This window comes from Equus asinus, chromosome 21 (genome assembly GCF_041296235.1).
Source record: "Equus asinus isolate D_3611 breed Donkey chromosome 21, EquAss-T2T_v2, whole genome shotgun sequence".
Taxonomy (NCBI): Eukaryota; Metazoa; Chordata; class Mammalia; order Perissodactyla; family Equidae; genus Equus; species Equus asinus.
The window spans coordinates 30,684,315-30,701,267 of record NC_091810.1 but is presented as its reverse complement, the minus strand read 5'-3'; the positions used below and the strand labels follow the sequence as shown (position 1 = coordinate 30,701,267).

At 40.8% G+C, this 16,953-nt stretch overlaps 1 protein-coding gene across 19 annotated transcripts in view; it reads right to left on the bottom strand.

The window, feature by feature from the left end:
* FOXP1 (forkhead box P1) overlaps window positions 1-16,953 on the bottom strand; it is a 575,342-nt gene that overhangs the window by 143,724 nt on the left and 414,665 nt on the right. For all 19 annotated transcript variants that reach the window (XM_070492659.1, XM_070492654.1, XM_070492656.1 and 16 more), the window contains one exon: window positions 5,311-5,412. In XM_070492659.1, coding sequence (XP_070348760.1) covers window positions 5,311-5,412 — 102 coding nt within the window. The remainder of the gene's footprint in view (window positions 1-5,310; window positions 5,413-16,953) is intronic.

Here is a 16,953-nt window from a genome sequence, read left to right as displayed (position 1 = left end):
TCTAAGTTTCGCATTTCCTCACCCATAGAATGGTTTACCAACTGTTCCTATACCACGGACTAGCTAGGGAGCTGCTCCACATCAAACACTTACTAAACGTTAACTATCTTTGCACACAGACACACATGCATATGGTGACAAAGGCATGCTTACTCTGAAAATATCTGCGCCACACTTGCATTATAATGCTTAGATGCATGGAAGTATGGTGACCATCTAATTAAATGTGCAAACTGGGATACTTTCAAGAGTGAGAATTCTTATTAAATACACTAAGTCAACAGGCACAGACTGGGGCTGTCCTGGGCAGACCGGGGCACAGCGTCTCTCGATACACAGCTCAAGTGCAAATAGCGCAAATGAGCTAACTCATTATGTTACAACTCACATCAGAATGTTGGAGGCAAGGATAAAATATATAATTTTACCAAAAAAATTCTTAAAACAAGACTATTTAATCTGGGCAATAAGATGGACTTCTTGAGGTTCATTAAACCCCCATAACTGGATGCAAAATTCTGTGTGCATGTGCGTTTTTTTTTTTTTTTCCGAGAGGAAGGGTCACTGTTTCTATCATATTTTTAATGGTCTGTGTAATTGAAAAGACTTAACCACTTTTAAAGTATCATCTCTATTTTATTCTTGCTTATCAAGACTTATTTTTTAGGGTTTTTGGATCTCCAAAGTTGTGGGGTAACAATGAAATCTTAAAAGGTATCCCAAATTGGGGGGGCTGGCCCCGTGGTCTAGTGGTTAAATTCAGCATGCTCAGCTTTGGTGGCCTGGGTTCACTGGTTCAGATCCTGGGTGTGGACCTACACCACTCGTCAGCCATGCTGTGGTGGTGACCCACATAAAAAACAGAGAAAGACTGGCACAGATGTTAGCCCAGGACTAATTTTCCTGAGCAAAAAATTTAAAAAAGGTACCAAAATTTCAAAACTTCCTATCAATTTAATGCCAGGGATGACAATTCTAGACAATGTTAACTCCAGACATTAAAAAAAAAATAATTTGCCTCTCTCTCCTGAATTATCCACCTTACTAATTCAGCGCATAGGGATAGTTTTTAAGTGTTAGTATTTCAAAACCATTCCATTTCACTATCTACAACATAAAACTGTAGTTTCCTTTAAAGGTTTCCTCTTATCAATTTATTCCTCAGTGAATAACGTGGAAATGATATGAGGTACTAAGATTATATGTGGCATTAATGTAAAGCAAAAATGCTGCCTAAAGCACATTTTATATAACTGCAAATAAAAATGCTAAAAAACACCTGCTGAATCTTGTATTTTAACCTCCTGTACTTAAAGCAGGAGTCCTCATTCTAATCCTGTGCGTCCAACTGGACTAACAGGCTGACCTTCCAGTGGACTTCACTATCCTTCCTTCCACTGAAACGGCCTTCTGGGTGAGAGGCTGGCACACGATACCCGCTTGGAAGGAAGGGGATAGGCGGGAGAAAAAACTATCAGATCACTGGTTTCAAGTTCAAATTCTTTATAGATGGCCTGAAACTGTGGTCAGCTTTCCACCGTAGGCAACACACAAGGTTTACTTTCTTTCCTAACTTTAATGCTGCCAGAATACACATGTACTTTTACTTTCTTAGGAGAAAATGTGTCATTTGATTTCCTTCCAGTTTATGTACTTGTGCCAACAACTAAAATGCTTAAAGAACCAAAATGAATTACTACCCAGAAACGGTGGTCAAAGTTCCAAAATTCGATCAATAAAATTGCTCATCTACTCACAAAGTAATCTGCAGCCAGTAAAGTTACACGTTTTCGAGGTTATGAGCACACCTGCACCGCTAAGCATTTATTTCACTTGTTTGAGCCATCTTCAGAAGTATATAAATATTTATAAAAGCAAGCCTACTATTTTTATTCACATATAATTTTCTTTTTGCAGCGAAACCTTGTTAATTCTTTTATAGCTCATAAGCATCCTGAAGGCAGGGTCTGCATCCTCGACAGTTGTGTCTCTGTGAGCATCAGCCTTATGCCCTGCAAGTCGTGGCTGTTCCAGAAATGTTCACCAAGTTGGATTTAATTAATTCACATCATTCTGATTCTGCATTTACAATGGGGCCAATTTTCAGTTTTCACTGGTATCATTCATAAAAAAATTTGCAAAGCAAATTAATAGACTAAATAAGGGGCTATGTAGGTTACTGAGTAGATTATTTTTCAAGAACTTCAGAAGCACTATCTATACCCAGTTCATGCCTTCATTATAAACCACGTCACCCAAGAATGCGGCCAGCTCGTATCTAGTTCAGTATGTGTATCTGCGAAGAGCGTCATTTCTCTCTTATTTACTCTCATTTCCCTGAAATTAGTCCAAATCGGTGATGTTTGACTACATTTGTGATCTCTATCGAGTAACCACTTATAGCCTCCTCTAACTTTCCATTTTCTTTTGTTTGTATCATCAGCCTGTGAAACTGGAGAGCGCTGCCAAACAGAAAGCAGGGAAGTGTGAGATATGCTTAAAATATGAGTCACAGTATATTTGGGGATTTGGGTTTCTTTCTTTTTTTTCCTCAAGCTATCAGCAGATCAAATCCTTCTTTCCTGTCAAGCCTTCCTCTGTGCGCAAGATCTGAAATTCGCTAAAATAGGTCTCTCAGCGTAGCTATGAAGGGTAAGAAGATCAGAGATGAACACCGTTAAGATTTGTTATAGGATTTCCCTTTCATTTCAGAGCCACTCTGGCTGAGATGCCCCAGCAAGGACATGGCACGGCAAGATATATTTAAATGTGAAGGTCATTCTTTCCGTGAATCACCAAGTCTATATACGTATTTTTATAACGAGGTAATAGACCATTGGCCTAGGTTAGTAATTTCTCCCCTCTGTTTGTGGAAGGCCCCTCAACCTAATAAAGCTTAGTGGATTTGCATGACTCTACCAGGCAGCTGAGGAGATAGACTCTATGACGCACACGTGTGTGTGTGTGCACACACATACACACCAGTCAACCAACTCTTTTATCCCCTCGGTCAACTCTTAAAGCTGGTCTAAATTCTCTGCTTGTCAACTCTCCCACTGAGCGGGTAGGAAGGCACTCAAAACAACTTCTTAGCAAAACCAGCATTCAAGATGGCCCCTCGTCCCACACTTTTTATACAGACTGAAGTGCTCAGCAGAATGTGTTAGATTGGCTTCGACACTGTCCTTGCCAAGAAAAATGAAGCTCTCTGTATCATACTCTTCTGGTGGCTAAAAGCCTTACAACAAGCAAGAAGAAAAAGAGTCCTCGAAAGGAAATCCCCTGAAACTTTACTTCATATATTTAGCCCTAAAGGAACTTCATTCATCTTGGAAAAGAAGTTACCTAAAAATGCCATATGTTTTAAAAAAGCAAGTATGAAGGAAATAAGTCTAGTATAAAAAATTACAAATGATATTCAATAATGAAGAGCAGTGCATCAGATCGAGTGTGTCTGTGTATACTTTTCTCTTTATTATCTCTCACCAAAGCTCTCCTATGTGTAAGATCCCCCCGCCACCAATAATATATTGTCATTTTCCCAATGCACGTGGGGTCTGATAAATTCAAGAGGACTCAGAGTATTTTTAAGGCTGTGAGAGCTCCAAGAGGGAGGCAAAAAGAATGGACAGTCATTTGAATCACTGAGTGACAGGCTGGGCTAGCTCCCTGTATACATTAATAAATTAGAATTTTAATTGTGTCTCTGTCTGCAGGAGATGCCCCAGTACTTTAATATGTACCAACAATTGGCTATGTTCTGGAATCTGCAATGTGGCCTCCGTTGCTGACCTCTGAAACAGAATTCCCAGTCTGACTACGGAAACTGTTCAGTTTGATCCTTTCAACTTATTTGAATCCTGACAAATAAGCTCACAGCTGAAAGGTCAACACAGTCATATTTCATCCTCCAGAGCTGTTCTTAAGACATCTGCACAACAAAGCACTTCTTATAGCACCTGACATGGGACCTCAATGGCACTGTACCTCATTAAAAATGTCCCCAGCATTCACACATATTAAAAGGCATATGGATTGGTGATGGTTTACCAAAGAACCGTTTTTGGAAGTGTTAGTAAACCATGCACATTGTCATTCAACTGTTCCAATAAAGTGTTACTACAGTGCTGAACTTTCCCTAGACAGTGACAATTTCCCAAGTAAATGCAGAAGAACTAGAACTTGTTGAGCAAGATCAGTTTGATCTTCGCAGGATAATCTGGGAACTGGTACTGGTTCACCCTGATCTGAGAAAAGTCAACACAGCCAGAAGTTGGGTTAACCAGGGGATCATATTAATTGGCACCAAGTTCTACCAGTCAGTTACTGTTCATAGATCCTGTCCCCAAATATCCAATGTGAGAAACTCATCTTAGCCTCCCATTTAGGGGACGCCCACTATAAAAGTGGCTGAGCGATGAAGGCAGTTGAGCCACCCACTACCTGCAAGTGCCCTGCCTTGGATGTGAGCGTGCATACCTTGAGTCAAGTTTCTTTGAAATTTCTATTACAATTTTCTACTCTGAGTTGAAAATGCAAATTAGATTTTTATGAACTCACTCCTTCTTCTACTCTGTTAACCCCTGTCCTCAATGTGCTTGAAATGAGAAGTTGCTAAAACAATCTCTTCGGCATCTTTACATAAAAATTGCTTGTCATTTTTTATTAATGATTCAGAAGTATACTGAAAACTTCCACTGAAGAACAGAGTATTACATTCATTACTAGGTATATGAAAAATACAATATCCTCTTCAGTTCCCTTAACAGTTCTTGATGCTATTGACTGAATAATTCTGTGTTGTGGGGGACTTTCCTGTGCAATGTAGGATGTTTAGCAACATCCCTGGCTTCTACCTACTAGACAGTCAGTAGCCCCATGCCCCACACGTTTCAACAACCAAAAATGTCTCCGGACATTGCCCATCTCCCCCAGTTGCAAACCTGCACTAAAGAAAAGTGTGTGGGGGATCCCATTTCTAGAACCACCGTGAGAGAATGAGGTGACATATCTGAGTACTATGAACTTTTTCTCATTGGTAACTATGCTTCCTCTTAAGCAACCCATACCTGCAACTCCTCACCCTCCTACTACATTGACTGATTAGCAGATTTTCTTTTCCTGAAAACAAGACTCTGGGTTGAATAGACAGTTTTCCCAAAATGTCATATTCTACTGGTAAACTAAAAATGCCCCTTCTGCAGGAGATTTTCTTACATACTTTGCAATTCTCAACACAATCCACTTCTGAATTGCTTATTAGCTATGCTCAAACGTATAATACCATTTTTTTCCCCAAAGAATTGTTACCTGAAGGGCTGGTTGTTTGTCATTCCTCTTGGGAGATTTTAATCCACTAACTTGCTGCTGCTGTTGCTGCTGAAGAAGGAGCTGTCTTGCCACTTGAAGTGCCTGGCAGGAAAGATGGAAGAAAAATGTACACATTAGTACACAGGTTCAGGGCTTCCTTCATAAAAAGGATTCCAGGAAGTACACTTTAGGATGGGATCCTGGCTTTTCCATTTCCAGGCAAATAAAGTGGCAAAAAATAAAAAAAAAAACTTCCCACCAGTCTAAGTTGGAAAACTTTTCAGAATTTGTTTACATTTTCTTAGATTTAGCCAATTTCATCCACAGTTCCTCAGGCACAGCAATCCATCTAAGCAGACCTTTATTCCTACCATAAATTTGACATACAACTTGGAGTATGAAGGATTGGGACTTTGAGGAAGGATGGCAGAGAGAGACCAAAAGGGACCTGGGCAAAGACAGAAACTTAGGAGAAAATAAAGGGTTCTTTTCACAGGCAGCTTCATCCTTCCCCGATTCTTCTTGGGGCAACTTGGGAACTCAAGTTGAAGATAACACTCTTACTTCATCTGAGTTGAAATAGAAGGGAAAAGCTAAGTGATGGACCACACCATGGATACAGTTATTTGAAGAGGAAGATCAAAACAGATAAGATACACCCAGGATGACCTCAACAGACTAGGCAAGAAAAAAACTTAGCAAATTTGACATCTATGTCAACTTAAAGGGTACACTACATATCTGTGAACAAAACCGTCTATGTCCAATACAAATTACTCTTCTGAGATTATCACATGGAATGGTTTTTATTTAAAGGTAGAAATCGGAGAGGTAACAGGAATTGGAGATAAATGAAAAGAAAAAGTGGAGAGGCCTCTAAAGTGCAGAATATATGACTGACCCACCTTTTTAAAAACTTCAAATGAAACTGAAAAAAAATGTATCATCAGTAAGCCCCCATGAGGACATTTCCTGTCAAAGAATTTACCAGGAATAATAGCTAGCCACACCTTTCCAAAGAGGGCAGCAGGATCAGCAACAGAAAACTGAAGTTAGCACACAGTGTGCTAGAAAATCACATGAGGCTATTTGAGTCAGCTCAGCTGAGAATCAGGAATGCACACGTGGAAGAGATGTCAAGAATGTTCATTCAATGATGTGCTTAGAGTTTAGAGATAAAATAAGATTTCCTGGGGATTACATCAATAATAACAATTTCTCCAAGGTAACTAATTCTTCGTACCTGAAAGAAGATGCACATACGGATGTGGTCAACATATGGAGAGAATGTGATAGTAGAGTCTTAGAAAGTGTGCCTAACGGACTGACGATGGTAGTGTGTTCCGCAAAGAGGAGAGAGACTTCATTTATATAAGAAAATAATGTATACAGTTCCAAGAAAAGTTACAGTGACACGGTAGAGTGAGGGAAAGGTAGATGGCATGGGGGTTCCTGGGCAGTGAACTCAGGGGAAAGGGAAGATAGTGGTCAAGACACCTAAAAATGTTGAATCAGCAAGAGCAGTACTTCTTCTGAAAGGGCAATCTCACTAAACCAAGCTCATAACTGGGCTATTGTAACGAAGAATATTTTTAAGACACTTCGTAAGGTTGAGTGGTGCCTTTGTGTCTAAGAGGCGCAAAGAGAAGCAATGAAACAGAAGCACAGATAAATAAATGAGTGACAAAGAAAAGATCTTGGGGAAGATGGAACCCTCCTATCGCACCTCCCAACTGCACCCACCCCTCTGGTCCCAGGGAGGCCTCTGCCTACTGAACTCACCACCACCAGCCCTTCAGATGTAAGAGCACAGGCTATTTCGTCTGTGAAGGGAGAGATATGTTCGAGAAAGCCTGCCTGGAAGAGCCTCGAGAAAAGAGGCTGTCTGAGAGGGGCATCTGGAAGCCAAGACGCCTGGGAGAGTTGCCTGAGACTCCAGCCTGCTGTCTCCGAGGAGGATTCACCATCAGTGGACTCCGGCTTTCCTTGTCTCCTTGGAGACGCTCAGTACATGCGTAGGTGGAAAAGTGGGCAGAGTGAAGATTTCATTTATATCATACAAGAAAAATAGTCCTCTTTGCAAGGTGCCTGCAGGAGCAAAACCCTCTCCTCCTACTATATATGTTCCCTTAGTTATTTCACATGAAGGTTTTAGGGCTATCTAATGTAGGAAAAGGAACTGTTACATATTTTAAATGCTACCATCAGAGTAATACATTGATCAGCAAAGAAACGTCTGGCTGCTGGTTGACAGAGGAACTGTGGATGACACTGAGAAGATAGTGCCCTGAAAGAGAGGGTGGAAAGAGGAGAAAGGTTGCATACATTTCACACTAAAAGAGAGCAAGCAAAGAAAAACAAAGTAACAACAACTCCATATAGTCACAAATCTTTGTTAAAGTCACTTACTATGTTTCACCAAATATTTGGAGAACAAGTACTCAATTTTTAAATAACCAAGTCTCAGAGAATCTATATAGTTGATTCCTCATTTCAGCAAAAGAGATAAGTGTTTTTTTGAAAATGTACACACACACAAAACTATTCTCATATGAGCATGTTCTCCTAAAGGTACTTGAGCAAAAGAAAGTATAGGACTCAAACCCAAGTTTTTGACAAATGTTTCCTGAGCTGGCTCTATACAATGATTATACACTTCAAAATTAGCTACTAGAATCCTTGTAATTATTTTGCTCATTTGAAAAAAAGAAAGTAATATATGTGTGTAACATCTTTCTCAGACCCAACACGGGGGACATGAACTTACATAGTCACATAACGAACTCCAGCTCCCTCAGAGCATTTGCTCCAGAGCCCCACCACAGAAGAAGATCAGAGACAGAAGCACAGGCACAACAGGTTTAGGACTTTATATGAACACAAGGGGAAATTTTAGTCAAATTATTGAAGGGAGAACACAAAACGAAGATGTGCATATTGCATTCCAAATTTCACCCTCAGAATGAATGCAAACAGGAAAAATAACTTCAAATGTTTGGGACGGAGAGGCAACACTAGTGCAAAGAATTATCCATCTTGATATGAGTTATTTCACTAGAACTCTGGCCTTCCCATTGCACAGGAGCAAAGCTGGAGCAAAGAACTACACCCTCCCTCTCCAAGTCAATGTAGGTCTCAGCAAGAGTTATAAGACATAACTTATTAGAACTTATAAAGTGCTGTGAAATCAGCCACTAAAGGATGTTTGCTTTTCTGATTTCCATGATAAATAAATCAACATAATCTATATTTTAAATTGGCATTGAAAAAGAAGAGAAATCAATCCTTAGTCTACAAGACTATGTACTGGAGCATTATAAGGCAAATCTTTGGTATCTACCATTTACAGAAAGTCAAAAACGCTCATTGTCATGTTCCTTTTGGTCAGGGGAAAATCTGGAATGACTGATGGGAATCCCTATGGAAAGTGCACGAGAGACCTGGCCATTGTGTTTCCCCCACATGCTCACTTGACAGGCAAATCTTTTCCTGTTACAGGCATCAGAACGAGCTTCATTCATGTCTTTCATCTCAGGTTCCACTGCCCAAACCTCAGAGATCTGTTCCAATGCAACTAAGGAGTGAGGATGGACTTTTCTTAATTTCATAACAGTATCTCAATCACAACTGGAGAAAGGTCCCTTAAGATATCCTGTCTGAAGGCAAAATTAGATCCTTTGGAAATGGAATAAGTTGTGTGGACATTGTGACTGTCTGTTTATGAGAGAGAGAGAAGGTTAGTAGCACAGAGGGAGAAAGGATATGAATAAATGAAAGAAATTCTCTTTTAAGAAGCAAGGATCAAACCTGACTCAAGTTCCAGACCAACTGCTAATGTAAATAACTTAAAGTTCCCATCCCATCTCTGGAGACCTTTTACTCTTGGTGGCGATTCCCGGCTGGGTTGAGTCAACACTTCCTTTATAACAGATGTGACAATTGCCTGGCACTGGATAACTTGGTGCTATATTTGAGTGCTAGGCTCAGGTTACAGTAAAGACACAGTTCAAGGATGTCACACAGTGGAGGTGACTGATAAGACGAGGCACTGAGAGCCCAGTTGCACACACTCACATTTATTTTCCTTCAACAAGCTAACACAAATGTCTCTGTGAGCTCACAGGGGAAAGTGGGGGGAGGCACGTACACACTGCCTCTGTCTGTGCACTGGCTAGCCTCCCTCTCTGCCTGGGCTGCCATCTATGCCCGAGCTGCACAAGGATTGGAGTCGCCTTATGGTCAGCAGTCAGGGAGATTACTACGTGCTTGCTAGTTTGGCAGGCCATGCTTTTGTGCTAACTGGGGACCTGGACATTTTTGACATACCTTCCATTCTATTGGTTCAAGATTACTTCATTCTCATCAGTGCTTTCACATTCCTAGTAAATAAGTACCATCTGTTATTTACAAATTATGTTTTACATAAGCATGTTTACAACTTTTGAGCTATTTACATCTCAAGTTCATAGCAGGTGCTTATATTTTAGGGGGCTAGGTATTCCTATGTTTAGCATGTTTATCAAGGTAGCCGATGTTCAAAAACATGTTTACCATATTTTAAGAAACATCAATAAGTTTACATAAAATATGGTTTGAGTAAACATGCATACATACACATAAAGCAAGCCAGTAGAAGGAGAAAAACCTTCATATAATTTTTTATGTAACATACCTGGTGATGAGGCCTGAGATTAGCACTGATGCATGGAGGTCTTCAAAAAAATATGACACAGGTTGGCAAACTATAGCCCATGGACCAAATCTAGCCCATCACTATTTTCGTTCAGCCCATGAGATAAGAATGGTTTTTATTTATTTAAATAGTTGGGAAAATGATAAAAAGAAGATTATTTTGCAGCATATGGAAATTATATGGAATTCAAATTTCATTGTCCACAAGTAAAGTCTGATTGGAATACAGTCATGCTCATTTGCTTACGTAATGTCTCTGGCTGCTTTTGTGCCACAAAGTAGAGTTAAGTACTTGCGACAGAGACCGTATGGCCCATAAAGTCTAAAGTATTTCCTATCTGGCCCTTTACAGGAAAAGTTTGCCAACCCATGACTTAGGTTGCTATGTGTATTCTGAGATTCCCCTGGACATAATTTTATATAAACCAAGCTTGCAATCAGTTTCCGAAAATAATTTTAGAATTTAGCTAAGATGAAAGGACATCACTAATTAGCTGTTCTTAAAGCTCAAACTCACTTTTGATTTTCTGAAAAGGAACTGGGACATGAAAACAATATATTCATGTGCTCCTCTATCTGAAACTATTTAAAACTAGTTGCAAACTTCGAATATGTGTTTCTTCCCACAGATAATTCATAGCAGTTCAGAGTGAATCTCCTCAGTTGGGTGTGAGGGCCCAAACACCCTCAGAATGAAGACAGCATGTGCTATTGGCCAGTTGAGAAGAGCTGGTTATTTCCTGTCGCCCTGAGAAGTTGTCCCACTTCCAGCTTCAAAGGCTGCTCTGAGTCAGCCATCCTTCCTCTAATTTCTTTTCCTACACTCTCCCCACCCCTCAAGATCAAACCTGTTTCTCAGATAATTTCACAGGCTAGTCAACAGGCACTGTGCATGGGGGGTGGGAGGATAAGTGAGCAATAAAAAGCAGCCTGGGAAGCTTAGTAGGAAAGAAGTTATGTTCTCCCCTTAATTTTTCAACCTCAACATATACCTCGAGTCCCTCTATAGAGCCTTTGTCCCCCTAAACTGATTTGCTATCTTGGTGCAACCCCTGCAACTAAGTACCATCTTAACATGAGGGCCCATCATTTAAAACAACCCGACAATCGCTCTGTAGCAAGACCCAGGACTGAGTACGCTGGGAAACCCCATGACCTCCTTGCTTTAGACACAGTAATCACTCCAGCGCAGGATGGAAAGAAGGTTTGTGGGTCACTTAAAAAAAGAAATGACAGTGGCTGATAGGACTAGAGCATTCATACAGAACCAACAACATTCCAAGGCAGTGAGTTCTCCAACAAGAATGCAAAAAGAAAAAAATTATGATATTCACAAATGGAGCACTTGGTTATCACAGGAGAACGGGAAAGTGACCTAATCTCATAGAGGGATTCTAGTGATTGTGAAAATATTGGATGCCCAAGGAAAGATTCTGACGCTAGTGGTTGTATAAACCTTAGATACACAAAGAAAGAAAGCACTGTAGCAGATTATCAAGTCATGTTATTTATGTCTTCAGTAAAAAACAAAAAAGAACCCACGTTCCCCATTAAAATTTTAATACATAGGGGTTAACAACCATCAAAAGACCATCGGAGGGTCTTTAACGGTCTCTTTGCACCAGTCACTGCTTGGTCTACCCTATGATACTGAAGATAACGAGTGGGCTCTGAGCATTCACTTGACTTGACCCCCAAAAGCAAGCGGGGCAGACGGCAAAGCCTTAGATCAAGTAGAATATGGATTTGAATCAGTGACCTAGATGGGAAAGATTCTAAGTAGGCTCACTCATCTTCAGAGTTCTAACAGCTGGAGAAAGCACCCTATGCTTTGCGCCCACTCCACAACAGCTGATATTTAGAGAGGGCATGGATTTCTCAAATGTTCTACAGTCTTTGCAAGTGAGTTTATGAGATAATTTCTAGAAAGACATGGCAGAAAACTGGAACAAAGACAACTCTACTCCTACAGCACTCCAACATGTGTTCGGGTTAAAATCAAAAGGGACAGGAAACGGAAAAGTCAAAGATGCCTATCATCACTGTCCTAACTGAAGAAGGATATACACCCATGGGCAGTGCCATCCCCATGTGAAGGGCTGGGGAGAGAGGAGGCCACAAGACAGCATCCCTCCACTGCCTGGACCACTGCGATTTCTTTAGCATTCTACATCAGCCTGAACTTCCACCTTCTAGACGTACTTCCAATGCCAGGTTTTGCAAATCCTTACTGATATGCTTTATGTTCTCTAAGCCACTGAGACACACATAGGGTGGTTATCACTACTATGATGCTTAATAATCATATTCTTCATTTTAGTTTTACTTTAAAATTTAATAGATAATACAACGACATGAGCACAGATAGGTTGGGAGTTGTGTGTGTATGCTTTTTTTAATGTCAGCAATCACAGTGTATTTTCTTAGGAGAAAAGATGACAAGCAGTTTTTTTTTTTTTTTTAGAAAAACTGGGATGAAATAGAACAGAAATGTGCAACTGCGCTCTTGTGCCATGCCATGATTCACCAGCGTTAGCGCTGTGGGGCTCAAACGCCATCCCAGGCAGCAACTACAGGCGACACAGACACAGAAATAGCAGAAGGTTCTAGACAAGAGGAGGCATTCTGCTAAAGGTCCCACCCGCAAAGGAGACCTAGGATGCAGAAGGGGGTCAGAAAACTCTATATTCTCTTGCAGTTATGAATAACATTTTTGATTTAAGTATCCACATAGAGGATACTTCCTGCCAAGGAGGGTAAAGGTTAGGAATTTTCATGAGACAAAAAGAAAAAGGATATCTATGATCCTCTTGCAAAAGTTTAATGGCTACAAACAGTCAGGAAGTCTGTTTGAAGTCTCCTATAAGAGGGAAAAAACCCTCCCATCATACTCCTACTTCATATACCAATTAACCTAGGGCCCTATAACCACCCTGTTGGGCCCCGGTTGGCTGGTCTGTGCTGGAGCCAGTGCCAGACGCTGAATCACCACCGCCAAGTCTCTGGCACCGGAGTTGCCTTTGGAGGGATTCCATTCAAACACTGCCCAAGGCGGAGCCTGTCTAGTTCATGAGAGTTGACAAGACCACAGCCTGGGGTGCTAAGACTGCAGGCAACGCGCGCATTGCGAGGAAGTAAATGAGAAGTCAAGTTTATTGGAAAATGTCTAGAATGTTAAGTTGGACGCTGCAATAAACCCGTTTCCCCTTCGTGAGGAAGGATCAGATTATGTCCAAAAATAAATAAATTGGCCCAGTCCTTCTCCAAGTTCCCAAAGTGGAAGATATGGAGGTTACGGGCAAAGATAAATGGATCAAAGGGCTGCATTAACTCACTGTATTAACCTGCTGTTTTCTCCAATTGCCTTTTATGAGGGTGCAGCCCAGCAACTCTCATTATGAACAATCCAGATTCGTATCTTGTCATACCTTGGAATGAGACTTGCTAATTTTGAAGGCTGCAGAAGAATCTGGCTAGAACCACACTCAAAATAAAGGAGAATGTTCTGTGATTTTACGAGTGACACTGAACCTAGTTTCTGCTCACACAGTGATGGTGTTGGATTCCTTTTCTTCTTGTCACGTAAGTCACACCTGCTCGGGATCCCCCACAACGCAGCGAGCACCTATGAACGCTTTGCTTCACAAAATACTTCCTCCCTTTAGCTGAATTTTGGGCAAAAAAGCAAGAGTGAAAAGCATTTCAGGGACCACATTCCAGCACAGGTAAAAGACAAAAGAAAGAAATAGCAATGGGAAGGGGGGAAAGTCCAAACAAGTGTAATAATTTGAAACGTGGAACTGTTGACTCTTGGCCACAGAGATGCCAGGATAGAGGAGAAAAATTCTAACACTCTCCAATAATTCGCACTTCTCAAAGCAGTCACTGCAAACAGCAAAGATTACGCCTGTATACCAAAATAAGAAATGAAAAACATCTAGAAACACAGGGGCAAATGTAAGATAATAACTCTCTGCATTTAGGACACTAAAATAAAAACAATGTATTCAATTGTTTACTACGTGCCAGCCACTATGCCAGTTACTTGCTTTACACTTACTATTTTATTTCTTGTTCCCAACATTTCTAAGGGGAAAGGTTGATGGGGAAGGGTTGATGATTACGGATTTAAAGTGTTGAAAAATTAAGAGATTGTGAGGGTGGGTGACTTGCCCAAGGTCACAAGTTTAGCAAGTGGTTAGGATGGAAAACCAAAACCAAACAAACATTGTCTCATGAGAACTTGACACTCACATTCTTCCAAGGTCACTGATTAGACCAAATATGGCCGCCGGTAATTCTGGCAAATGGATACGCAGTCCTGCAGAGCCAACAAAGCATGAATTGTTGTGGGTCCCCCTGTGTTTAGGATGAAGGGAAAGGCGTTTTCATGGTTTCGCACCTTCTAACTTTATCTGCCTCTTTTCCCCACACTCAAGACTTGCCTTTCTCAACCAGATCTTTCCATTCCCAGGACTCTTGGAGCTATGGCCTGATCTGCGGTTCTGCTCACCCTGTTCTCTGCCTATATTTAGAGGGCATGCAAGTATCTTCTCCATTTAAATTCTACCTTTCCCAGACAAACACTGCATGCACTCACTTATATATGTTGGACTTGTTTAAAGTCCAACTCACAGAAGTAGAGAGCAGAATGGTGGTTGCCAGGGGCTGGGGGTGGGGAAATGGTGAGATGTTGGTCAAAGGGCGCAGAAGTTCAGCTGTGTGGGATGAATGAGTTCTGCAGGTCTAATGTACAGCACAGTGACTATACTTAACACTGGACTGCACACGCTTGAGGTTTTCTGAGAAGACACATCTCAAATTACATCTTCACACTACACAGACACAAGGGTCACTATGTAGAGGTGATGGTTAAGGTTAGCTTGATTGTGGTGATCTTTTCCCAATGAATACAGAGATATAAAAACATCAAGCTGTACACCTTAAATATTTACGATTTCTGTAAGTCAAGGACATCTCAATAAAGTCGTTAAAAATTTAAAAAAATTAATAAAAGTTAAATAAAATTTTTCTAAAATAAAACAAATAAATTCTACCTTTCCCTAAAAATTCTGTTCACAGCCCAATTTCTTCAAAGCAACAGCCTTCCCTGATGTCCCGAGACCGAAGGGACCAGTGCTGCTTCTGCATCCCTGTAGTGTCCTGTGTCTTTATCGCTGTGATGGCAAACCCCAGGCAGGCAGACAGGAAGAAATGAACAAGCCCAGCCATCTTTGCTCTCCCTCACATTATGCTTCACCTCTTTACCTATTCGAGTTCATCCACCTTCTCTTGGGACATCGATGCTGTCACCATCATCCCTTGATTTTCATGCCTTCTTCAAGCCCCAACAGGGACAAGCTCCTTGGTTCAGCTGGGACAAGGATGGAATTTTTCAAAGGAGTTTTCATAAAGCAAACAATGCAGAGGCTGAGCTAAGAGAGCACAGATCTCTTCTCACAATTTAACCCCAGTCCAGCCAGAGCTCTGGCACCTGAACACCTGTGTCTTATGCTCTGCCTTCATCTAAGTTAGACATGCCCCTCTCCATCCACCTGGCATGGCTTTCAGATCCAGCAGGATTTCTGGCCCCTGTTTTTGTCAACCCACTGCAGATTCTCACACTGGGCTGTAACTGCATGCTTTTTGTCAGGGGGGGAGGTATGATAAATAACTGTATTCTTTTTTTTTTTTTTTGAGGAAGATTAGCCCTGAGCTAACATCCACCACCAACCTTCCTCTTTTTGCTAAGGAAGACTGGCCCTGAGCTAACATCTGTGCCCATCTTCCTCTACTTTATATGTGGGACGCCTGCCACAGCATGGCTTGCCAAGCGGGGCGTAGGTCCACACCCGGGATCCAAACCTGTGAACCCTGGGCCACCGAAGTGGAATGTGAGAACTTAACCGCTGTGCCACCAAGCCAAGCCCCTGTATTCTTTTTTTCTTAGATTTGCTTTGATTGCTTCCCCCCCATCTTGAGATATAATGAACGTATAACATCGTAATAGTTATAGTTGTACAACATGATGATTTGAAAAATATATATTAAAATAATTATCACAATAAGTTTAGTTGACATCTATCACCTCATATAGCTCTTTTTTTCCTTGTGATGAGTTTTAAGATCTACTCTCTTAGCAAGTTTCAAATATATGACACTGTATTACTGACTTCAGTCCATCCTTAGAATTTATTTATCTTATAACTGAAAGTTTGTAGCTTTTGACAACCTTCATCCATCCCCCTCCATTGCCCCCATCTCTGGCAACCATCAATCTGTTCTGTTTCTATGAGTTTGATTATTTTAGATTCCACATATAAGTGAGATCATACAGTATTTATTTTTCTCTGTTTGACATATTTCACTTAGCATAATGCCCCCAAGGTCCACCTATGTTGTCCCACGTGGCAAGATCTCCTTCTTTTTTATGGTTGAATAATATTCCATTGCAAATATATACCACATTTTCTTTATCCACTCATCCATTGATGGACATGTAGAAGGTTTCCATGTCTTGGCTGTTGTAAATGATGCTGCAATGAACGTGGGGGAGCAGCTATCTCTTTGAGATGGTAATTTCATTTCCTTTGGATATATACCCCGAAGTGGAGCTGCTGGATCATATGGTAACTCTATTTTTAGTTTTTTAAGGAAGCTCCATACTCTTTTCCATTTTACATTCCCACCAAAAGTGCACCAGGGTTCCCTTTTCTCCACATTTTCGCCAGCACTTGCTACTTCTTGCCTTTTTCCTAACAGCCATTCTAACAGGCATGAGGTGATATCTCATTATTCTGATTTGTATTTCCAAATAACTGTATTTTTTAAACTGCTCTGGCCCCTGGTCAGTGGAGATGAGGAAGACAATAATGAAAGTTGCAATTTTTTGAGCGTTTATTGCCAGACAAGTACTAAACAGTACATACTACCCTCATTTAATTTTCAAAA